The sequence below is a fragment of the Haliotis rufescens genome, unplaced genomic scaffold (genome assembly GCF_023055435.1).
Source record: "Haliotis rufescens isolate VD_foot unplaced genomic scaffold, xgHalRufe1.0.p SCAF_6, whole genome shotgun sequence".
Classification (NCBI taxonomy): Eukaryota; Metazoa; Mollusca; class Gastropoda; order Lepetellida; family Haliotidae; genus Haliotis; species Haliotis rufescens.
This window is the reverse complement of record NW_025964334.1, coordinates 14,605,170-14,631,853: the sequence shown is the minus strand read 5'-3', so window position 1 is coordinate 14,631,853 and position 26,684 is coordinate 14,605,170. Positions and strand designations below refer to the sequence as shown.

At 42.9% G+C, this 26,684-nt stretch overlaps 2 protein-coding genes across 2 annotated transcripts; both read left to right on the top strand.

Annotated features, from left to right (window-relative positions):
- The first annotated feature begins 7,480 nt into the window (after window positions 1-7,480).
- On the top strand, window positions 7,481-8,944 carry LOC125374722 (extensin-like). Its single transcript, XM_048385991.1, has one exon. The coding sequence runs from the start codon at window positions 7,481-7,483 to the stop codon at window positions 8,942-8,944; it is 1,464 nt and encodes a 487-aa protein (XP_048241948.1).
- A 7-nt stretch (window positions 8,945-8,951) lies between these two features.
- Window positions 8,952-12,602, top strand: LOC125374721 (proline-rich extensin-like protein EPR1). Its single transcript, XM_048385990.1, has one exon. The coding sequence runs from the start codon at window positions 8,952-8,954 to the stop codon at window positions 12,600-12,602; it is 3,651 nt and encodes a 1,216-aa protein (XP_048241947.1).
- The last annotated feature ends 14,082 nt before the right edge of the window (window positions 12,603-26,684 follow it).

Sequence of the window (26,684 nt, the reverse complement as noted above, 5' to 3'; positions counted from 1 at the left end):
TATCTTTTGTAAAATACATTGTAATAAAGCTCTGTTTTGGTGTAGCCTGTGTTGACATTTTTTTTGACAAGCCGCTAATCGTACCTTGCCCAAATAGATTCTATTCTCCTCTTTCTCTTGCCGTGGGAGGGGCGGTCGGGTAGCCGAGTGGTTAAAGCGTTAGGTCGTCACGCCGAAGAGCCGGGTTCGATTCCCGACATGGGTACAATGTGTGAAGCCCATTTCTGGTGTCCCCCGCCGTGATATTGCCTGAATGTTGCCAAAAGCGGCGTAAAACCATACTCTCTCACTCTTGCCGTGGCACTTTCCTTGCTGTATTTCTCTCTTTCTCCATCTCTCTCTCTCTTTCTCTCTTTCTCTCTCTCTCTCCCTCACCCTCTCTCTCTCTCTCTCTCTCTCTCTCTCTCTCTCTCTCTCTCTCTTTATAGTATACGTCCAAGACATGTATCACTTCGGGTGTTGCTTCCAATGTTGTCAGCTGAAATAAGTCTTTGCTCTGACTGTCTCAAATAGATATGCGGCATATCTGGTGAGGTGAGGTGAAATTGGGTTTAACGTCGCGTCCAAGATTATTGCACTTATATAGCGCGTGCGTGCGTGTGTGTGTGGGTGCGTGCGTGCGTGCGTGCGTGTGTGTGTGTGTGTGTGTGTGTGGCTGCTTGTACTAGTCCGGAATGATGCCGATTTATAGTGCTAGCCCTTGTCCTAGTCCTTGTTTTAGTTCCTTAATGCCGAGCGCCAGACAGGTTAACAACATCTACCATCTTTTAACGTCTTTTGGTATGACGCGGTCGGCCGGGGATCGAACCCCTGACCTTCTGCTCTCCGGGCATCATCAAAATGACAAACGACTGCTGTAATACCTACTCTCAGTTTGTAGATTTAAATTTAGGTTTAGATCGCCATGACATGGCTAGATTATTTCTCAATATCACGTTGAACCCCATTTCACACTCTAACGTGTGAATGTTGGCATAATGTATTATTTATCAAAGACATTGGGACAAAAGGTCTCATGAAAAAAATGCAATCTCAATCACTTCCCTATCAGAGCCTGTTAAAGGGGGACGAATGCTATCCAGAGCTCATGCAGAAAATGCGCTTGTCTTCTATATTGCAATGTCAAAGTGTTATAATAGTTCCTATGTTGGACAAGCGGGGACGGGATGTGTGTGTGTGTGTGTGTGTGGGGGGGGGGGGGGGGGGGGGGGGGGATGTTATAGCAAACAGCATTTAACAGAACAGACACCCTTTACAGGGAACGATTCTTTTAGATTAAACCTGGGGAGAAGTTACTATTTTCAGCATAACACCCCCCCCCCCCCCCCCCCCCCCCCCCCACACACACACACACACACACACACCCCACACACACACACACATACACACACACACACACCCCACACACACACCGGCCTCGATCCCCTCCACGACCACACCACACACCCCGACACCCACACCCACACCCCACCCCTCCCACAGTCAAAACGTAATGCAGTACGCTCCGTTTACACATAACAAAAAAATAACAGACGCGTTGTGAATCAAAATTGTATTTAACTGGACTACCCAACACGTGTTGCATTACATGTGTCTTTTCACATAGACGGACCTCAGCGCACTACAACAATTACTGCATTCATGGGACGGTTCCGGATCCGGATCCGCCTAAAATCCGTTCGGAATATAATGAAGCCGGCATACACAAGGAAGTCACTTTTCCCCAGCTGTTCGGAAAGGGGAATCCCCTCCGTGTTTTGTACTGCGCAACTCACGCTCCGTAATTGGTTCCAGAGAGAATGGTGAGTTTATTCCGTCCACAGAGATGCACTGACACGGGAAACACTGTCGGCTTTTCAACATGTTTCTCTCACACGTTCTCGTCGACTGTTAGTAACATGTTTCGATGATGTTTTTTTATGAAATTAGTTTTATTGATTAGGTAACTATTTCCATATAGGAGGTGAGAGTAGATTCCAAACGTAATTCGTAACAATGCTGCACTTTGCCAAAAACCTGCTTGTATAAGTTCAGAACTCATCATATAAAAGAATACAACCCTTGGTATATCATCCAGATGATTCATTTTTAGGCCAGTAAATCACCATGTGGAATAGAACTCTCAGTTATAGCATTCAAATGATTCATTGTTAGATCAGTAAATCACCATATGGAATAGAATTCTCAGTATAACAATCAAATGATTCATTGTTAGACCAATAAATCACCATATTATGGAATAGAACTCTCAGTATATCATTCAAAGGATTCATTGTTAGACCAGTAAATCACCATTTGAAAAGAACTCTCAGTAAAGCATTCAAATGATTCATTGTTAGACCAGTAAATCACCATATTAGGAATAGAACACTCGGTACCTCACCCAGATGATTCATTGTTAGACCAGTAAATCACCATATGGAATAGAATTCTCCGTAGATCATTCAAATGATTCAGTGTTAGACCAGTAAATCATCATATTAGGAATAGAACTCTCAGTATAACATTCAGATGATTCATTGTTAGGCCAGTAAATCATTATGTTATGGAATAGAACTCTCAGTATGTCATTCAGATGATTCATTGTTAGACCAGTAAATCATCATATTAGGAATAGAACTCTCAGTATAACATTCAGATGATTCAGTGTTAGACCAGTAAATCACCATATGGAATAGAATTCTCAGTATAACATTCAGATGATTCATTGTTAGACCAGTAAATCACCATTTGAAAAGAACTCTCAGTAAAGCATTCAAATGATTCATTGTTAGATCAGTAAATCACCAAATGGAATAGAATTCTCAGTATAAATTTCAAACGATTCATTGTTAGACCAGATAATCATCATATTATGGAAAAGAACTCTCAGTATATCATTCAGAAGATTCAGTGTTAGACTAGTTAATGTCACATTATGGAATATAACTCTCAGTATATCATTCTGATGATTCAGTGTTAGACCAGTAAATCATCATATTATGGAATAGAACTCTCTGTATGTCAATCAGATGATTCAGTGTTAGACAAGCAAATCATCATATTATTGAATAGAACTCTCAGTATATCATTCAGATAATTCATTGTTAGACCAGTAAATCATCATATTATGGAATAGAACTCTCAGTATATCATCCAGATGATTCAGTGTTAGAACGGTAAATCACCATATTAGGAATAGAACACTCAGTCCTTCACCCAGATGATTCATTGTTAGACCAGTAAATCACCATATTAGGAATAGAACACTCGGTACCTCACCCAGATGATTCATTGTTAGACCAGTAAATCACCATATGGAATAGAATTCTCCGTAGATCATTCAAATGATTCAGTGTTAGACCAGTAAATCATCATATTAGGAATAGAACTCTCAGTATAACATTCAGATGATTCATTGTTAGGCCAGTAAATCATTATGTTATGGAATAGAACTCTCAGTATGTCATTCAGATGATTCATTGTTAGACCAGTAAATCATCATATTAGGAATAGAACTCTCAGTATAACATTCAGATGATTCAGTGTTAGACCAGTAAATCACCATATGGAATAGAATTCTCAGTATAACATTCAGATGATTCATTGTTAGACCAGTAAATCACCATATGGAATAGAACCCTCATTTTAACATTCAGATGATTCATTGTTAGACCAGTAAATCACCATATGGAATAGACCCCTCATTTTAACATTCAGATGATTCATTGTTAGAACAGTAAATCACCATATTATGGAATAGAACTCTCAGTATAATATTCAAATGATTCATTGTTAGACCAGTAAATCACCATATTATGGAAAAGAAATCTCATAAAAACATTAGGATGATTCATTGTTAGACAAGTAAATCACCATATGGAATAGAATTCTCAGTATAACGTTCAAATGATTCATTGTTAGACAAGTAAATCACCATATGGAATAGAATTCTCAGTATAACATTCAAATGATTCATTGTTAGACCAGTAAATCACCATATGGAATAGAATTCTCAGTATAACTTTCAAATGATTCATTGTTAGACCAGTAAATCACCATATGGCATAGAACTCTCAGTATAACATTCAGATGATTCATTGTTAGACCAGTAAATCATCATACGGAATAGAACTCTCAGTATACCATTCAGATGATTCATTGTTAGACCAGTAAATCATCATATTATGGAATAGACCTCTCAGTATGTCATTCAGATGATTCATTGTTAGACCACTAAATCATCATATTATGGAATAGAACTCTCAGTATAGCATTCAGATGAATCAGATGATTCATTGTTAGACCAGTTAATCATCATATTAGGAATAGAACTCTCAGTATAACATTCAGATGATTCAGTGTTAGACCAGTAAATCACCATATGGAATAGAACTCTCAGTATAACATTCAGATGATTCATTGTTAGACAAATAAATCACCATACGGAATAGAACTCTCAGTATAACATTCAGATGATTCATTGTTAGACAAGTAAATCACCATATGGAATAGAACTCTCAGTATAACATTCAAATGATTCATTGTTAGACCAGTAAATCACCATATATAATAGAACTCTCAGTAGAACATTCAAATGATTCATTGTTAGACCAGTAAATCACCATATTATGGAAAAGAAATCTCAGTATAACATTAGGATGATTCATTGTTAGACAAGTAAATCACCATATGGAATAGAATTCTCAGTATAACATTCAAATGATTCATTGTTAGACCAGTAAATCACCATATGGAATAGAACTCTCAGTAGAACATTCAAATGATTCATTGTTAGACCAGTAAATCACCATATTATGGAAAAGAAATCTCAGTATAACATTAGGATGATTCATTGTTAGACAAGTAAATCACCATATGGAATAGAACTCTCAGTGTGTCATTCAGATGATTCATTGGTAGACCAGTAAATCGTCATATTATGGAATAGAACTCTCAGTATATCATTCAGATGATTCATTGTTAGACCAGTAAATCACCATATGGAATAGAACACGTTGTACATCACCCAGATGATTCATTGTTAGACCAGTAAATCATCATATGGAATAGAACTCTCAGTATAGCATACAATGATTCATTGTTAGACCAGTATCTCACTATATGGAATAGAACTCTCAGTATGTCATTCAGATGATTCATTGTTAGACCAGTAAATCATCATATTATGGAATAGAACTCTCAGTATAGCATTCAGATGATTCAGATGATTCATTGTTAGACCAGTAAATCATCATTTTATGGAATAGAACTCTCAGTATACCATTCAGATGATTCATTGTTAGACCAGTAAATCATCATATTATGGAATAGACCTCTCAGTATGTCATACAGATGATTCATTGTTAGACCAGTAAATCATCATATTATGGAATAGAACTCTCAGTATAACATTCAGATGATTCAGATGATTCATTGTTAGACCAGTAAATCATCATATTTGGAATTGGACTCTCAGTATGTCATTCAGATGATTCATTGTTAGACCAGTAAATCATCATATTATGGAATAGAACCTCTCAGTATAGCATTCAGATGATTCAGATGATTCATTGTTAGACCAGTAAATCATCATATTTGGAATAGGACTCTCAGTATTTCATTCAGATGATTCAGTGTTAGACTAGGTAATGTCACATTATGGAATAGAACTCATAGTACTGGACCCAAATCATTTGTAGTCAGACCAGTACAATATACGTTAGGGGATCAAATTCGTACTCAACAGATCCTGGCCCATATAACGGCCGCAACTATGATTCAGCAATTAGTTTCATGCAGATCATACTTTTCATAGTTTATTCAGTGTACATTCCTGGTGTCCCCTGGCCGTTATATTGCTGGAATATTGCTAAAAGCGGCGTAAAATCACACTCACTCACTCCTTCAGTGTAACGCCACAAAAACGAAGAAGGATTGAACATTTGCTTAGGACTGCAAAGTACGGGCTTAAAAGAGCACTTGATTTTGACAATTCATAATTGCTGCGTCACTGGTAACTTGGGTTCTGAAGTAGTCTTATCTGTGATCTATTGCAAATAACTTTGGATTTCCAGCGCAGAAATAGGACTTAAACGATCAATTATTATCATAGAATGATCAGAAGTGGGAAAAAATCAGTTTCAAAGCACATTTTTCATTCTCCCCTCGATTTTTTATATACTGTCAACATGTTAGGTGCCCCAGAAGCTCATGGCCTATGAAGTTCTGTGCCGCGTAGTGTTACTGAACTTATATAATAACATTAACGGGATTGCTTATAGCAAGGTTGGAATTGAACCTTGTCTCCACCGAGACGAGCTAAGAAATAATTTACGTTACTGATCTCCACAGCAAAACCGCCAGCGTAGTCTGCAATAAAAACAATAATGATAACGCTTATCGAAATAATGATAATAATAATTAAAGCATAGTTGAATGGTCGTAAAACATGATGGTTGGTATTTAGTTAGGTTACACAATGGCGAGTGGGCTTTAACAGTATTTCAGGAAATTTTGCTGCCTACAACAACAAAAGGGGGACCCACCCTCCAAAAGTAATGACGCTTGAATTTGAAATAAAACAGCGTAATCAAGATAACTTTGATATGGGTTAATGAATCCCAGTGACCTACCTATTTGGTCACCTTCAGGCCCAAACAACCTGGTTCCATGCTCATGCTGTCCACCACTCGTTATCCCACCGAAATGAGCTCAACGTGTCACATGCCGCAGTGATATTGTGAAAGTAATGCTGACTACGGCGTAAAACACCATTCAGTCATTTCGTCACACAGTTTATTCCCTCGCCAACTCACTCTGAACGGACTACTTAACAAATTCGAATTCAAATGTCTTCAGACTAATTATTATAATTGAAATCTGTTCTTCAAATTGAACATTTGAGGTTTTCGACGTAACGGGGGCCCGTACTTTTAAGGTCACATTATCACGTATCAGGTATGTGTGATCGTTATATCATTACGTGAACTTTAAACAGTTCTTGGTATTCGCTAGCGTCGTGACATCTTGATGCCCTCTTATCATCAATTCACAATTACCTCCCTACTTTATCGTGTTGTAACATAATATTATACAAATCACTTCCTGTTTCGTGCCAATGAGCTGTCGTTATCGTATACTTAGTATGTGTGTGGACAGGTCCTACCGCGCGTCGAATACCTCTGCACTTAGAGCGCACTCAGTCACCTGAGCATAACAATTCCCCGAGAGTGTATTACATCATCATTATGAAAATGCAATTGTTTGACCTGGTTTCAGAGAAACGCGCGGTTGCCCGTCAAAGGTAAGTGCAAAGACGGATTTTAGCTGACTCATTCATACACAACGGCACCAATCAATAATACGGTTCTTCAATATAGGCAGGGCTGACGCACCGAGGATGAAAGAAAGTATGTATGGTTTGTTGTTATTGAATAATAATAACTATCCGCGACATAGCATATCCGTATTAGCTTGTTTTACTCCTAGACAAGACAACATGTACCCTCTCCCCGTCTACTCCCACCAAGACATCTCATGTACCCTCTCCCCGTCTACTCCCACCAAGACATCTCATCTACCCCTCCCCGTCTACTCTCAACAAGACATCTCATGTACCCGCTCCCCGTCTACTCTCACCAAGCCATCTCATGCACCCTCTCCCCGTCTACTCCCACCAAGACATCTCATGTACCCCTCCCCGTCTACTCCCACCAAGACATCTCATGTACCCTCTCCCCGTCTACTCCCACCAAGACATCTCATGCACCCTCTCCCCGTCTACTCCGTCCAAGACATCTCATGTACCCTCTCCCCGTCTACTCCCACCAAGACATCTCATGCACCCTCTCCCCGTCTACTCTCACCGAGACATCTCATGCACCCTTTCCCTGTCTACTCCCACCAAGACATCTCATGCACCCTCTCCCGTCTACTCCCACCAAGACATCTCATGCACCCCTCCCCGTCTTCTCCCACCAAGACATCTCATGTACCCCTCCCCGTCTACTCCCTCCAAGACATCTCATGTACCCTCTCCCCGTCTACTCCCTCCAAGACATCTCATGTACCCTCTCCCCGTCTACTCCCTCCAAGACATCTCATGTACCCCTCCCCGTCTACTCCCTCCAAGACATCTCATGCACCCCCTCCCCGTCTACTCCTAGACAAGACATCTCATGTACCCTCTCCCCGTCTACTCCCACCAAGACATCTCATGCACCCTCTCCCGTCTACTCCCTCCAAGACATCTCATGTACCCTCTCCCCGTCTACTCCCACCAAGACATCTCATGTACCCTCTCCCCGTCTACTCCCACCAAGACATCTCATGTACCCTCTCCCCGTCTACTCCCACCAAGACATCTCATGCACCCTCTCCCTGTCTACTCCCACCAAGACATCTCATGTACCCCTCCCCGTCTACTCCCACCAAGACATCTCATGTACCCTCTCCCCGTCTACTCCCACCAAGACATCTCATGCACCCTCTCCCCGTCTACTCCCACCAAGACATCTCATGTACCCTCTCCCCGTCTACTCCCACCAAGACATCTCATGTACCCTCTCCCTGTCTACTCCCACCAAGACATCTCATGTACCCTCTCCCCGTCTACTCCCACCAAGACATCTCATGCACCCTCTCCCTGTCTACTCCCACCAAGACATCTCATGTACCCCTCCCCGTCTACTCCCACCAAGACATCTCATGTACCCTCTCCCCGTCTACTCCCACCAAGACATCTCATGTACCCTCTCCCCGTCTACTCCCACCAAGACATCTCATGCACCCTCTCCCCGTCTACTCCCACCAAGACATCTCATGGACCCTCTCCCGTCTACTCCCACCAAGACATCGCATGTACCCCTACCCGTCTACTCCCACCAAGACATCTCATGTACCCTCTCCCGTCTACTCTCACCAAGACATCTCATGTACCCTCTCCCCGTCTACTCTCACCTAGACATCTCATGCACCCCTCCCCGTCTACTCCCACCAAGACATCTCATGTACCCTCTCCCCGTCTACTCTCACCGAGACATCTCATGGACCCTCTCCCCGTCAACTCCCTCCAAGACATCTCATGCACCCCTCCCTGTCTACTCTCAACAAGACATCTCATGTACCCTCTCCCCGTCTACTCCCACCAAGACATCTCATGCACCCTCTCCCCATCTACTCCCACCAAGACATCTCATGCACCCTCTCCCTGTCTACTCCCACCAAGACATCTCATGTACCCTCTCCCCGTCTACTCTCACCTAGACATCTCATGCACCCCTCCCCGTCTACTCCCACCAAGACATCTCATGTACCCTCTCCCCGTCTACTCTCACCGAGACATCTCATGGACCCTCTCCCCGTCAACTCCCTCCAAGACATCTCATGCACCCCTCCCTGTCTACTCTCAACAAGACATCTCATGTACCCTCTCCCCGTCTACTCCCACCAAGACATCTCATGCACCCTCTCCCCATCTACTCCCACCAAGACATCTCATGCACCCTCTCCCTGTCTACTCCCACCAAGACATCTCATGTACCCCTCCCCGTCTACTCCCACCAAGACATCTCATGCACCCTCTCCCCGTCTACTCCCACCAAGACATCTCATGCACCCTCTCCCCGTCTACTCCCTCCAAGACATCTCATGTACCCTCTCCCCGTCTACTCCCACCAAGACATCTCATGTACCCTCTCCCCGTCTACTCCCACCAAGACATCTCATGTACCCTCTCCCCGTCTACTCCCACCAAGACATCTCATGCACCCTCTCCCTGTCTACTCCCACCAAGACATCTCATGTACCCCTCCCCGTCTACTCCCACCAAGACATCTCATGTACCCTCTCCCCGTCTACTCCCACCAAGACATCTCATGCACCCTCTCCCCGTCTACTCCCACCAAGACATCTCATGTACCCTCTCCCTGTCTACTCCCACCAAGACATCTCATGTACCCTCTCCCCGTCTACTCCCACCAAGACATCTCATGCACCCTCTCCCCGTCTACTCTCACCGAGACATCTCATGCACCCTTTCCCTGTCTACTCCCACCAAGACATCTCATGCACCCTCTCCCGTCTACTCCCACCAAGACATCTCATGCACCCCTCCCCGTCTTCTCCCACCAAGACATCTCATGTACGCCTCCCCGTCTACTCCCTCCAAGACATCTCATGTACCCTCTCCCCGTCTACTCCCTCCAAGACATCTCATGTACCCCTCCCCGTCTACTCCCTCCAAGACATCTCATGTACCCCTCCCCGTCTACTCCCTCCAAGACATCTCATGCACCCCCTCCCCGTCTACTCCTAGACAAGACATCTCATGTACCCTCTCCCCGTCTACTCCCACCAAGACATCTCATGCACCCTCTCCCGTCTACTCCCTCCAAGACATCTCATGTACCCTCTCCCCGTCTACTCCCACCAAGACATCTCATGTACCCTCTCCCCGTCTACTCCCACCAAGACATCTCATGTACCCTCTCCCCGTCTACTCCCACCAAGACATCTCATGCACCCTCTCCCTGTCTACTCCCACCAAGACATCTCATGTACCCCTCCCCGTCTACTCCCACCAAGACATCTCATGTACCCTCTCCCCGTCTACTCCCACCAAGACATCTCATGCACCCTCTCCCCGTCTACTCCCACCAAGACATCTCATGTACCCTCTCCCCGTCTACTCCCACCAAGACATCTCATGTACCCTCTCCCTGTCTACTCCCACCAAGACATCTCATGTACCCTCTCCCCGTCTACTCCCACCAAGACATCTCATGCACCCTCTCCCTGTCTACTCCCACCAAGACATCTCATGTACCCCTCCCCGTCTACTCCCACCAAGACATCTCATGTACCCTCTCCCCGTCTACTCCCACCAAGACATCTCATGTACCCTCTCCCCGTCTACTCCCACCAAGACATCTCATGCACCCTCTCCCCGTCTACTCCCACCAAGACATCTCATGGACCCTCTCCCGTCTACTCCCACCAAGACATCGCATGTACCCCTACCCGTCTACTCCCACCAAGACATCTCATGTACCCTCTCCCGTCTACTCTCACCAAGACATCTCATGTACCCTCTCCCCGTCTACTCTCACCTAGACATCTCATGCACCCCTCCCCGTCTACTCCCACCAAGACATCTCATGTACCCTCTCCCCGTCTACTCTCACCGAGACATCTCATGGACCCTCTCCCCGTCAACTCCCTCCAAGACATCTCATGCACCCCTCCCTGTCTACTCTCAACAAGACATCTCATGTACCCTCTCCCCGTCTACTCCCACCAAGACATCTCATGCACCCTCTCCCCATCTACTCCCACCAAGACATCTCATGCACCCTCTCCTTGTCTACTCCCACCAAGACATCTCATGCACCCTCTCCCTGTCTACTCCCACCAAGACATCTCATGTACCCCTCCCCGTCTACTCCCACCAAGACATCTCATGCACCCTCTCCCCGTCTACTCCCACCAAGACATCTCATGTACCCCTCCCCGTCTACTCCCACCAAGACATCTCATGTACCCTCTCCCTGTCTACTCCCACCAAGACATCTCATGTACCCCTCCCCGTCTACTCCCACCAAGACATCTCATGCACCCTCTCCCTGTCTACTCCCACCAAGACATCTCATGTACCCCTCCCCGTCTACTCCCACCAAGACATCTCATGTACCCTCTCCCCGTCTACTCCCACCAAGACATCTCATGTACCCTCTCCCCGTCTACTCTCAACAAGACATCTCATGTACCCTCTCCCCGTCTACTCTCAACAAGACATCTCATGTACCCCTCCCCGTCTACTCTCAACAAGGCATCTCATGTACCCTCTCCCCGTCTACTCTCAACAAGACATCTCATGTACCCCTCCCCGTCTACTCCCACCAAGACATCTCATGTACCCTCTCCCCGTCTACTCTCAACAAGACATCTCATGCACCCTCTCCCTGTCTACTCTCAACAAGACATCTCATGTACCCCTCCCCGTCTACTCTCAACAAGACATCTCATGTACCCTCTCCCCGTCTACTCTCAACAAGACATCTCATGTACCCTCTCCCCGTCTACTCCCACCAAGACATATCATGTACCCTCTCCCCGTCTACTCCCACCAAGACATCTCATGCACCCTCTCCCCGTCTACTCCCACCAAGACATCTCATGCACCCTCTCCCCGTCTACTCCCACCAAGACATCTCATGTACCCTCTCCCCGTCTACTCCCACCAAGACATCTCATGCACCCTCTCCCCGTCTACTCCCACCAAGACATCTTATGGACCCTCTCCCCGTCAACTCCCTCCAAGACATCTCATGTACCCTCTCCCCGTCTACTCCCACCAAGACATCTCATGTACCCCTCCCCGTCTACTCCGTCCAAGACATCTCATGTACCCTCTCCCCGTCTACTCCCACCAAGACATCTCATGCACCCTTAACCCAACACTTGCAGCTCAATTTCAAAATAAGCCCCCTTCACATAAATTGTCCAGATTACGTATCAAAGAGAACCACTGTATTCGACAATCAAAGGCATACGTGTTGACAACGTGGAGATCGAGTGTTTTATGTTTATTTTATTGTTTTGTTAGGTTATATGTCGTTTAACATAAACCTGATTCTAATGTACCACGTGACCTCAATTACCCAGGTACCCTTTGGCCCAAAGAGTGAAGAGGCGGGGCAGACTCCATGGTTACCACTGTTTCTTGGCCAACAAATCTTTCTGGTGTAGTGGATAGAGCGTCTGCCAGGAGGGCGGAAGGTCGGTGGTTCGATCCCCTGGCCGCATCATACCAAAAGACGTTAAAAGATAGTACTTGTTATCCTGACTGGCGCTCGACATTAAGGTGCTATGACAAGGACTGGTCGGCTCGGAGTATACTGTGTCTGAGTGGGTTATTCATGTTAAACTTCAACATTGGGCTAGCACCATAAAGCCGGCAATAGTCCGAACTTGTTTACAAGCAGTAGCCACACACACACGCACACGCACAGGCACACGCACACGCAAACGCACACGCACACACACACGCACACACACACGCACACGCACAGGCACAGGCACACGCAAACGCACACGTAAACGCACACGCACACGCAAACGCACACGCACACACGCACACACACGCAAACGCACACGCACACACGCACACACACGCAAACGCACACGCACACGCACGCACGCACAGACACGTAAACTATGTATTTTGCAGGAATAAGTTGTTGTTAAATCGACATCATCAAACTTAGCAACAGTCCTTTCAATTTTCAATTACATTAAAAGAAAACTCGGTATACTTTCATTTGCCCCCAGGTTATTTCCCTCAAGTTGTAACCTGCGATGACATTCGCAAAACGAGGTCACAATGCAGTGACGTCATCATTATTTCAAACGTCGCGGAGTTATTCATTAACTTTTGCGTAAGGGTCGTAGTTTTGGAATTACTTCACGTTTTATGTTTTGTGTGTTTGTTTGTTTGTTTGTGTGTTTGTTTGTTTGTTTGTTTGTTGTTTAACGCATATGACGGCGGTCTGTAAATAATCGAGTCTGGACCACGCAAGTAGGACACGATGACATGCATCCACCACGTCAGCGGGCCTGACCACCCGATCCCGTTAGTTGCCTCTTACTACAAGCATAGTCGCCTTTTACGGCAAGCATGGGTTGCTGAAGACCTATTCTACCCCGGATCTTCACGGGTCTATTTAATGAATCTTGAGTAACCGCCGTATTGATTTATGCGTTATTGTATATCATGTTCATGAACCGTCGTGTGTTGGTCTGTTGTGAAATGAATGAACCAAGAAATCTTGAATCTTGTAAAATGTGTAACCGAAACTTGGGAGAATTGGAAAATGCAAAATGAATATTAATCGATTATAAAACAATGAAAAATATCATCTTCTTTATGTGTGTGATGTAGCATTCTCCCCGACTCTACACAATATTCACACGCAAAATACCAACAGTTTTCCAATAATATATTGTTGTCTTATAAAAACATGTCAAGTGACAAGTTCACCGAGAACGAATATCTTTTATCTCTAATCTTGGGCACGTCAGCATTTAGGCAAAAACATGTGTTTGTCGTTCGGAGGTCTGTACGCATGTAAATTACATAAACAGTGACTAAAGAGATCACAGGTGTTTATAATAAAAATATATCTGTACAAAGTTTTGTGACTTTGCACTCAGTAGAACTTAAAGGACGCAATGACTAAATGCTATTAACATGAAAATGACGGATCTCACGTTTTATGTGATACAGAACGCCCACTGTTTGACTGTTTGACTTGTAGTCTGTGGTTCGCCTAGCATGGGTTTGTTGTGGCGATGGATTGTATTACAACATGATTTACAGGACACCCTATACACGACAGCGGACCTATATCATACACATACGCACACCAGCAGATACCCTTAAATAGAGTTTAAAACCAATATTAGGGCGGGACCAATTTTAGGGGCGGGTAGGTCATAAGAAATATTGACTGAGTATGGTTTTACGGCGCACTATTCCGGCAATATCGCTGGGGACACCAGAAATGGACTCCACACCTTTTACCCATTCGGGGAATCGAACCCGGGCCTTCGGCGTGACAAAGAACGCTTTAACCACCAGGCTACACAACCATGAATCGTGAGAAGAAATATATAAATTTTGATAATAATCATAATCATATTCAAAGCATGGTACATCTGCATTTTTTGCAACGTCTATATCTCATTCATAAACTGGAAGAGTTCACCAAGGAGTGTTGTTCGACATCGATCTACTCACATACGTTCAACGGTTGTTTCCTGGCTAGTACCTGGGATTCCCCAAGTGGTTGTTTGATCAGTCGCCGCAAATATTTGAGGTCAAATGCCATTCTTCCGGTGTGGCTAGAGAGGACAATCAGTGCATAGCCTCACCGTGTAGATTATCAGCGTACTTCACACGTGGTGACTGGTGGAGAATGTACAACGCTCAGACCTTGTAATACACTGTATCCAGTCGTCTGACACCCGCCTACCAGGAACGATTTTAAACCGAACAGAACTATATATGCACAGTAAGCTAATTTCATCACGAAATCGATCATATCTCAAAGCTGGAACCACCATGTCAAACAAAGGATCTGTAACGAATATCATTTTTAAATTTCTTTTAAGTGGATAGGCAGGGCGAGAAATCCTGGGCCGGGAGGTTTTAGTCTATCAGTTGATGACTGTTTCAAGAGAGTGAGTGAGTGAGTGAGTGAGTGCGTGAGTGCGTGAGTGAGTGAGTGAGTGAGTGCGTGAGTGAGTGAGTGAGTGAGTGAGTCAGTGAGATTTCATTATTTGTTTTACCTTTTAGCGAACACCTTGTATCGTCACTATTTGATAGTGATTCATAAACACATGCTCATGATATAGTCGGAATTGTACACTTGACTTCTTATGATTTCTTATGAATATCGAAAGGGTTTTGTCGTTTTCATTAACAATATATTTCAGCGAAAGCTTGTTAGGACACCAAAGTGAGTGAGTGTGTTTTTACGCCGCGTTTAGCGTTTCCAGCAATATCACGGCGGGGGACACCAGGGCTTCACACATTGTCTTCATGTGGGGAATCGAACTCGGTCTTCGGAATAACGAGCGAACGCTTTAACCACTAGGCTACCCACCTCCCACTGGACTCCAGAAGGAGGCTTAACACACTGTACCCGTGTGGGGATCGAAGCCGGGACTCGACGCCATGAACGAAAGCTTTAACCACTCGGCTACCTACTCCCTCCCTTATTAAACAGGAACATTTAGGTCATATGAAAATGTGAGACTTAAACATCGGTTCAATACCCAATACCACAGGCATTGGAAAGTAGTTGCATATACCGCTGACTGCGTTTTTATGTTCACGAAGCAGTACAGGGTTTCGTCGGTACGTTGTGGCATGGGTTCGAATCCAAGATTTGCCCGATTTCGATCTGTCGCACCTTAACCAGGCTCGTCGGTTTCGCGAAAGTAGTAAAAGTAGTAGGCCACTTTCAGCAACGTTAAATTGGATATAACTGAATTAATATTAATCCGTGTAAAACTGAAATAATGTTTACATCATCAATAAAGCCACCTGACTCTCTACGTCGACGTCAGTATGTTTAGATTGTACTTGTTATTGTTAGAGTATTTGTATACACTTTTCCGTCGTTAAGCGTTCTCGCTCCTTCCAATCAGCGAGATATCTTCCAACATGACGTAGGTTTGCCACTCCTGACTCCTCTAGTGCTGATAACACTAGATTGTTTAGTTCGTATGAACAGGTGCATTGTTTTCTCAACATGATGAGGTGAAATGGGGTTTAACGTCGCGCTCAAGATGTTTGCACGTATAGAGCGTCGTGCATGCACGTGTGTGTGTGTTCCTGTTTGTACTTGGCCGAACTTTGCCAATTTGTGCTAACATGACGCAGGTTTAACATGAATACCCCTCTCAGACACATTATACTGGCTCCCAGCCAACCCGTTCTTGTTTTATCTCATAAAGGTGGTTAGTTGGTTTGTTGTTTTATGCCGCACGCAACAATAATCCAGCTATATGACGGCGGTCTGTAAATAATCGAGTCTCCAGACAATCCAGTGATGGACATCATGAGCATCGATCCACGCAATGGGGATCGATGACATGCTTCAACCAAGACAGCGAGCCTTACCACCCGATCCCGATAGTCGCCTTTTACGACAAGCATAGTCGCCTTTTACGGCAAGCATGGGTTGCTGAAGACCTATTCTACCCCGGGTCTTCACGGGTCTTATCTCAAGAAGTACCATATTTAACGTCTTTTTGGTATGACGTGACCATGGGATCGAACCACAGATGCTATATCCACTAGAACACAGAGGAGGACCATCAGCATGAAATATAATATATTCGGAATACGAAATATGTATTATGCTCGCCAAATGCTTGCAAAATCGGCTTATTTATTTCTATCATATTATATTTTCGATATGGCTAATGATCTCTATTTATCAGACATACAAGCCTATATTTAAATATGAACTAATTAACGTACACATCAGACAAATCAAATAATTAACAAGACATCCTAAACATAATTAAAGGTCAACAAGTGCATAATATGATATCATGATATGAAGAATCACGAAGGGGCCACGGGTGACCCGTCATGTAAGGCGACGCGATTCGCCTGCAGTGTCCCACAGCCGCATCAAAAACTTATGATCGTGGGTTCAAATCTCAGATTCGACCCGATGATGTTTCTAGGTTTGCCAGCACCATACCCGTGCCCGTGGGTTCCTAAAAGTGGAAATTATAAACGTCTGAGACCTGTATCACTACGGGTTTTCCTCCCACATTAATCTGACACGCCGTGATAGAGCTGGAATGCTGTTCAAAGCGGCGTTAAATCCAACTCACTCAATCGCTCAAAAGTGGTAAACGCATAAGATCTGCTTTACTTCGGGCTTTCCTCCCACATCAAGCAGACATGATATAACCGCACTACGGTTAAAGCGGTGTTACACCCGCTCGCTCACCAGGAAGTATAAACCCTTACAATCTTACATCCAACAAGGGTACAGCTACACAAAGCGAGCTTAAGGCTAATACTATCTTACCTGTAACACTGACGTTTGTATGCGTAACACGAATTTGGCAGTAAACGCAGTGCATTAACTGTTGCACTGTCTAAACTCTTGAACAAAAACTTTACCATGATTCAAAACGATAATTCTATAACCATTAATAGTATAAATATTGACAAGAAACATTTCAATGACCAAAATGTTACGTAAGCTCTATCAAATATGTTTCGTGAACAAGGTGAAACATTGTCACACAATCGGGAAACAACCCAATGGAACAACAGCCCGTTGTCGGGACAATTTTGGGCCAATTGAAATATCCGTCCCACTATTGAATAAGCGATCAATGACGACTAATCAAAAATCAGTTAGTTATACGCATTATTCAAATCAGGAGACCATAATATATGACCACCAAACCCAATACATTGTTCGCATGTAAATCTCAAACTGCATTCAATCAATTTCTCTTTGGTTGTGTTTATTTCTGTACCAAGGGCGGTCCAAGCCGAGAAAGCTTCCGTCATTTTCATGTTAATAACATTTAGTCAATGTGTACATTTTATTGCGTCCTTCAACTTCTACTGAGTGCAAAACTACTAACCTTTGTACAGATATATTCCTATTATAAACGCCTGTGATCTCTTTAGTCACTGTTTATGTAATTTACATGTGTATATATCTCGGACAGACCTCCGAACGACAAACCGCTGTCATGCCAGAGACGAGAGATAAAATATATTCGTTCTCAGTGAACTTGTCACTTGACATGTTTTTATTGGGCGTTCTGTATCACATAAAACGTGAGACCAGTCATTTTCATATTAATAGCATTTAGTCATTGGCGTCCTTCAACTTCTACTGAGTGCAAGGGGGCACGGGTGGCCCAATCGTCTAAGGCGCCGCGATTCCCTGTGCAGAGTTGCGTCCCTTGGGCTTGCCAGAAACCTATGATTGTGGGTTCGAATCCCGGTTCGCCCCGATTATGTTTCTAGGTTTGTCAGCACCATACCCGTGCTCGTGGGTATCACCGAAGTGGTTTAACGTCTGAGACCTGAATCAATTCGAGCTTTCCTCCCACATTAAGCTTACACGCCGCGATATAACTGGAATACTGTTAAAAGCGGCGTTAAACCCAACTCACTCACTACTGAGTGCGAAGTCACTAACCTTTGTACAGATATATTCCTATTATAAACACCTGTGATCTCTTTAGTCACTGTTTATGTAATTTACATGTGTATATATCTCGGACAGACCTCCGGACGACAAACCGCTGTCATGCTTGAGATTAGAGATAAAAGATATTCGTTCTCGGTGAACTTGTCACTTGACATGTTTTTATTAGACAACAATATATTATTGGAAAACTGTTGGTATTTTGCGTGTTAATACTGTGTAGAGTCGGGGAGAACGCTAGATTACACACATAAAGAAGATGATATTTTTCATTGTTTTATAATCGATTAATATTCATTATGCATTTCTTTTCTTTCCAATTTTCCCAAGTTTCGGTTACACATTTTACAAGATTCAAGATTTCAAGATTCATTCATTTCACAACAGATCAACACACGGCGGTTCATGAACATTAAATACAATAATACATAAATCAATAGGACGGTTACTCAAGATTCATTAGCAAGACCCGTGAAGATCCGGGGTAGAATAGGTCTTCAGCAACCCATGCTTGCCGTAAAAGGCAACTAACGGGATCGGGTGGTCAGGCTCGCTGTCTTGGTTGATGCATGTCATCGTATCCCAATTACGTGGATAGATTCTCATGATGTCAATCACTGGATTGTCTGGTCCAGACTCTATCATTTATAGACGGCGTCATATAGCTGGAATATTGCTGAGTGCGGCGTTAAACAACAAACATACAAACAAAACATTAACCATAGGGGCTTAAGGTCCCGATTCATAAAGCTTTCGCAGGTCTTCGTCCGTCGTAAGTCTATATTAAACTACTAAATTGCTATCGTATTAGTGCTTAATTCGCTTTGTGGACCGGGGCCGTCTCTATCATTGAACATGCTGATGACATCGAACCAATTTGTGCTGTTGGTACTCAGCTTCACCAAGATATCATTCCAATATTTCTGCTTTTGTTTGCTGACTGATGGCACAACACACTATTACTGGTATTCAGAACCAGAACGGTACTTTGGACAGTTTGTGTTCTGATTACAATTTGTCTTTCAATATTGATAAAACCTAAATACCTGTCTCCACGTATGGTGGCATTTCGTCAAAGTCTCGATATTCTTTATTCTTTTAGACACTGTATGCCATCGACCAATTGTACATTTAGGTAGTCAGGTCCACAATACACATTAAAGAGTTTCTAATATTCAGATACGGTTCAACACAAAAATTAAACTTAAAAAAAGAATAGGTATGCATTTTAGGACTACTAGCAATATCTGAATGCCATTCTTGTTCATGAATATGATACCAATTCAAATACAAATGGGGGCACGGGTGGCCCAAGGCGCCGCGATTCGCTGTGCAGAGTTGCGTCCCTTGGGCACGCCAGAAACCTACGATTGTGGGTTCGAATCCCGGTTCGCCCCGATTATGTTTCTAGGTTTGTCAGCAACCTAGTAGAGTATGGACTCGTGTTCGTGGGTTTCACCGAAGTGATAAACGTCTGAGACCTGCATCACTTCGGGCTTTCCTCCCACATTAAGCTGACACGCCGTGATATAACTGGAATCGGCCTTAATCCCAACTCACTCACTCAAATACAAATAGTTTTGGATAAGACACTGATTGGTGTTCCCAAACATAGCCGAAACCAAATTTATATTAGGTATTTAGGACCTTGGATACCAAATTAATCTTTCCATTTACAGCTTCTTTATTGCTCTCTTAGGCATAGATATAACCTTACACCAATAAGTAATACAACGCTTCTATGACAAAGGATGAAGGTCAGAAAAATGGTTTTATCGTGACACACAGATACACTTATGTGTTTTATTCGTACCTTGGAATATTAGTTTCTAAATCATTATCATGAATAAAGCATGTTTTAAATGCCACGTTGTAAGCAAACAAGGTTATGTGTGTTTTATTTATGACATTGTTATCAACTCAACCTCTACAAAAGGACACATGTTTCAAAATGTTTGAGGGTCGGTGGGGTAGCCTCATGGTTAAAGCGTTCGCTCGTCACGCAGAGAGTCCTGGTTCGATTCCCCACATGGGTAAGATGTGTGAAGCCCATTTCTGTGTCCCCCGCCATGATGGAATATTGCTAAAAGCGGCGAAAAGCCACACTCACTCACAATGTTGGTACAATAATTTGTCCTAATTCGTTGTACGATTACGAAATATGGGGGTTAGATAATTATAAAGAAGTTGAGACGATTCTTTTATTGGCAATCTTACGCGGAAAATTCTCAACTCCAAGGTATATCGTAAGGGAAGAATATATATATTATATAAATATTCCTGAAAAACGATATATCAATGAATGTTATAATTTGTTATTGTTATCTATCTGCATATTATGAAAAGTTCAAGTGAATATCTTGGATTAAGCATTAGCATTACCCCAATGGTTTTTGTTATAGTAAGGAACATCAATCTGTCGGTAACATTTTTACATTTATTTCAGAATTTATATATCTTAGTACCATTTTATCCATGTTTGATATGTATCAATTCATCAGGAACTGTTATACGTCATCAACATTTTTTGTCAGTGTCTCAATACATATATGTAATATAATAAACGAAGCCGTTTTTTACAAATCGTGCAATGTGTGTATACAAGGGTACACAACAACGAAGAGCTGTGATAGAACAAACTCTCTCTCTCTAGTGTAACACCATGTGATATGGACCGCTGACCTACAAACCTTTGTAAAAAAGTTAATTGAATTGAATTTTAAAACAAACATAAAAATGTATGTAGTGAAAGATGCATAATTGCATTAAATAAATTTAGAACAAACTCTCTCTCTCTCTCTAGTGTAACACCGTGTGATATGGACCGCTGACCTACAAACCTTTGTAAAAAAGTTAATTGAATTGAATTTTAAAACAAACATAAAAATGTATGTAGTGAAAGATGCATAATTGCATTAAATAAATTTAGATCTGAATAAATGCATTTATTTTCAACATGATGCGCAGTGAAAAGGCAAGATAACGTTTGGCTTTGAAATAAATTTAACAGCGTTTTGCAAACAACTAGATTGCGACACACACACCCATTCATTTTATAATTCAATTTCACAACAGTTTCATCCGGTGAAACGCACACTCCAATTCGGTTTACACATATTTAAACAGCGCTCTCCAGACGGCCCATGAGAACGGCGTCTTGATAACGGTTATTTACCAGCGTCATTGTTAACAACGCAGTCATATGTCAACATTGTAAACTAAGAAACAGAGTACACATACATCTTTGTCAGTTTCCCCAAGTGACAGATTGAGCTGAGGATAAACCAGTGAACGGACACCATAATAAAGCATTTGTGGAATTTCAGAATGAAATGCATAGTGACTACCTAATATATATTCTATTATATGATAACTGCAATCATTTGGCTTTGAAATTGAGCTTGACACGAAAATGGTTTTTTTAACATTGACAATACAGATGATTATAACACTGCAATATAAATGCAAACAGGATGCATGTATTAGACATTTAGCACCTTGGTGAAACGTACTGACACGGATATGGTGCTGCGAATCTTGATTCTTACCCACGAGGATTGAGGCATGGCGCACCTAAAGGCGGCAGTAACGAATTAGAGTGAGTGAGTATGATTTTATGCCGTATTGAGCAATATTCCTGCAATATCACGGCGGAAGACACCAGAAATGGGCTTCACACATTTTACTCATATGAGGAATCGAACCGGGGCATTCGGCGTGGTGAGCAAACGCTTTAACCACAAGACTACCGATCGCCCTGTGACGCTTTCGACGAGTTGGCTTCAATAACTGAAGAAATGACCACATGCCTTCATGACGAATCATGAGTACGAACGTACGGTACTATTCATGGTCCAGGGCGCGCAAAACTTGCTGGTCACAGTTGCGTCCCTTTGTCCTACCAGGATCCACTGCGCTTGGGTTCGAATTCCAGGTACACCTTATTATGATCATTGCGATGTCATCGTTAACCGTGTTCCTTGGTTTCAGGCGCGGTGGGATAGCCCAGTGGTTAATAGTGTTCATCGCGCCGAAAGACCGGGGTCGATTCCTCACATGGGCATGATATGTAGCCCGTGTCAGGCGTCCGGCGGTAACATAGCGGGATATTGTAAAAACGGCGTAAAGCCATACTCCCTCACTCATTTGTCACAGTGATCAACGTCAAGCCATGGCTCACGTAGGATCACCTCCATGATGAAGCTGAGACTCCCCAACTGACAAAAATACAGTTCAAAGCGGCGTTTATCCCATTCAGTTACGAAGTTTTTTGTTTTGTTTGTTTAATGTTTAACGCCGCACTCAGCAATAATCCAGGTATATGACGGCGGATATGACGGTCAGTGATTGACATCATGAGCATCGAGCAGTCACGAAGTTGAAACCCTCATGATAAATCCAAGGAGACGAGGGTTTTCTAAGTTCCGACATTGGCGTCGCGAACACAAAACACAAAACACAAATTATTATTCCTCTTTTTATAGTTGTATAGCGAGTAGTGGTATAACAAGAGTGAGTGAGTGAGTATGGTTTTACACCGCTTTAAGCAATATTCAATCATGAACACATATTGCCATGAAGAAAATTGTCAAATGTATCAAATGTCATATTTGGGATAACACTTTCTACATAAAGTACAGATTCTAGTACTTTTGGCGGTTAATTCCCATCTGGGATTCGAACCCACACTGTCAGAGTAAGGCAAACAAGAATCTGTACTTTACTAAGGAAGTGTTATCTCATGTCCAGCAATATCACGGCGGTGGACACCACGAATAGCAAGAAGTTGAGGTGATCATTAATATGTATCTTACTAGTTGCTAGTGAATAGTTACGAGTTACCAATCAGGAATGGCTAGTAACTGATTAGTTACAAACGACTAGTCATGAATGATTAGTTATATCCAACTTATAAGCATCCCGTCACAAATAAATACAATACACGGCTAATCGATATAAGCTAATACATGTGATTACAGTAAAGTACGGTTATAACGAACACGCTTATAACGAACTGACGGATATAACGAACTTACTTTTTTGTCCCTAACATTTGCTGTAGTTATGTTGTATATATGCTTATAACGAACTACGGTTATAACGAACTAAAATTAGTGGTCCCTTTGAGTTCGTTATAACCGTAGTTTACTGTAATTAGTACTAAATATAAGCCACTGATTAACAGTTTACGATTTTCACAAAATCGTAAAGCTGAGACTTGCCTTGGGTCGTTTAATTCGTGCTTGTGACACCTTCCATTACGAATAGATTAAATATCAGCATGCGACTCCTGAAATAAATTGCACGTACATACAATTCTATGTGTATTGATTGCACAGAATATTCTAATCCGCCCCCGCGTCCCCAGTTGTTGTAAATCGGTAAGCACGAAGCACTCAATGGATTTGTAGGTGTGAATCGTTGTGCGCAGTCCGTCTCCGACCTCTTTGTCCTTGTCTTTCCAACCACACATCGAAACCACGTGGGAACTAAATTTAGTTCGCCCAAGATAACCTTGAGACTTTTGTTGACCCCTTTCCGATGTCAAGTCTTTTCATTGGACACCGGTGGGTGTTGAAATGTACCAGAGAATATACTTCCTTAATTGCTTTACCAATACCGAATTTCCTCAAAAAGGCGCAGAGATGAGTGGGTTTGGTTTAACGCTGTATTTAACAGTATTCCAGTTATGTCACCGCGTGTCAGCTTAATGTTGACCTGTCTTAGCTGCACTCTCTTCACTTCTATCACTGCCCGAGAAGCCGACCCCCGAGAACGAACTTCATCAGATGAAGTGATGCAGGTCTCAGACGTTTACTACTTAGTCCACTACTCTGTGGAACCCAAGAGTACGGGTATGATGCTGCCAACCCTAGAAACATAACAGGGTCGGACCGGGATTCGAACTCACAATCACAGGGTTCTGGCGTGCGCAAGGGACGCAGCTCTGCACAGCTAATTGTGGACCCTTAGACGACTGGGATACCCTTGTCCCAAAAATCGTCCGGCACAAGACTTATAACGGACGCCGAACCTCCAATTGACATCGAGTATCAGAAGACGACGGAACTCCAAGAGACACCGGACCTAGAAAGGATGCAGGGGCTAGAATAGACGTCGGACCTAAAGTGGATACCGGACCTCGACTAGATGCCTAACCTGAAATACATTGTACACACAAGACACAGAACCGAAACAAGCAACACACCTCAACATATATCGGTCAATAGGAACCGGTCACCCAACAGATGGCGGAACAAAACGTGCCTGAAGTAAAGCCGGACCTCAACAGGATACTAGTCCTGACTAATGCCGATTTTATATAGTACTAGCCCATTGAGATACCATGCCGCAGTTTAACCTGAATACCACACTCAGACTCAGTAGACTGACTCCGAAACGGTACCCTTGTTTAAGCACCTTAATGCCGAGCGCCAGGCAGGGTAACAACAAGTACCATCCTTTAAATGTCTTTTGATTTGACGCGGCCGGAGATCGATCCCCGGACCTAGCGCTCTCCGGGCTGGCGCTCTATCACTATGCCACGGAGGCAGTCGAAAAGACGACGGACCTCCAATAGACAATGGCCCTACAACTGACTCCTGGTCAAAACCAATTTCAAGAACAGAACCGGGTCTCTAAAATGTAGTAGTAAGACGGTAAAGCATCCTTACTTAGAAACCGAATGAATAATCTCACACGTACGGTCTGAAATAAACGCCTTGACATTTCTGAAACACAGCGAGCGACTATTAGAGAGGAAACGGTATTTGCTGACTAACACATCGCCTGACTACACCATAACGATCATACGTTATGCTGCAAGATGCTAAACATACCAGTCACGAGTCTATGCAGCGCATATATCGAATACTGTGTCGAATGATCTCAAAGTGACCACTTAGACTGGTTACAAAATGTATTTGTTGGGGGGGGGGGGGGGGGGGGGGAATGTGATATGGGCGGTGGTAGGGATGGTTGGGGGATGGGGGTGGGGAGGGGTTGGAGGGCATTTTGGTAGCATGAGACACCGCTCTTTAACCTTCAATAGTCAAAATATATTCATACCGTTAATCTGATAATGAAACGTATTTTCGTTTATACCATACACGGTGATTGAATATCTCGACTATTACATTTGTTAAGAGGTGCTTTAGGTGTAGTCATATTCAATAGACGTTAAACTGTTCATAGACAGATTGCAACATGTCGGGATAACCGCACTATTTCAACATGCTAGCCTTACACATATACAGACGAGGAAGGGGAATTTGATAAGTTTTACTGCTACGTCTAATGCGTATGTTTATGTTCACATTCAAATTCACAAACATTATTTATTGCAGTCATTATACATTGAGGGCTACATATAAAGTTTATCTTTGACAAAGTAGACAAAAAGTTTATGGATAACAATTTCTTTATTATACTGTAGGTTGGTGGGGTAGCCTAATGGTTAAAGTGTTCGCTCGTCAGACCGAAAACCCGGGTTCGATTCCCACATGGGTACAATGTGTAAAGACCAGTTCTGAATCCCCTCCGATATTGCTGGAATATTGATAAAAGAGGCGTAAAACCATACTCACTCACTCACTCAACTCACTTGTTATAGTTCGGTTAGATCCTTGTAGCATTGTCCAGCAATACATGTATATTATTTAAACAATATTTATTTCCCAAAAAATGAATGGGATTTGTGAACAGGCAAAGCCCATTTAAACACCTCTTTTTTCAAAGGGCATTTAACAATTAATAAGCGTTCACTGTACATAAAATAATAAAGTTAGATTAACTGTACCTACTGTTGCAAATATCATGATGCGAACACACACATCACACACAAATACACACATACATACATATATAACTACATGATGAACAAATGATGATGAAGCCAATTAAACAGGAAGCAAATTATACCACATTAAATTACTCGGTGGG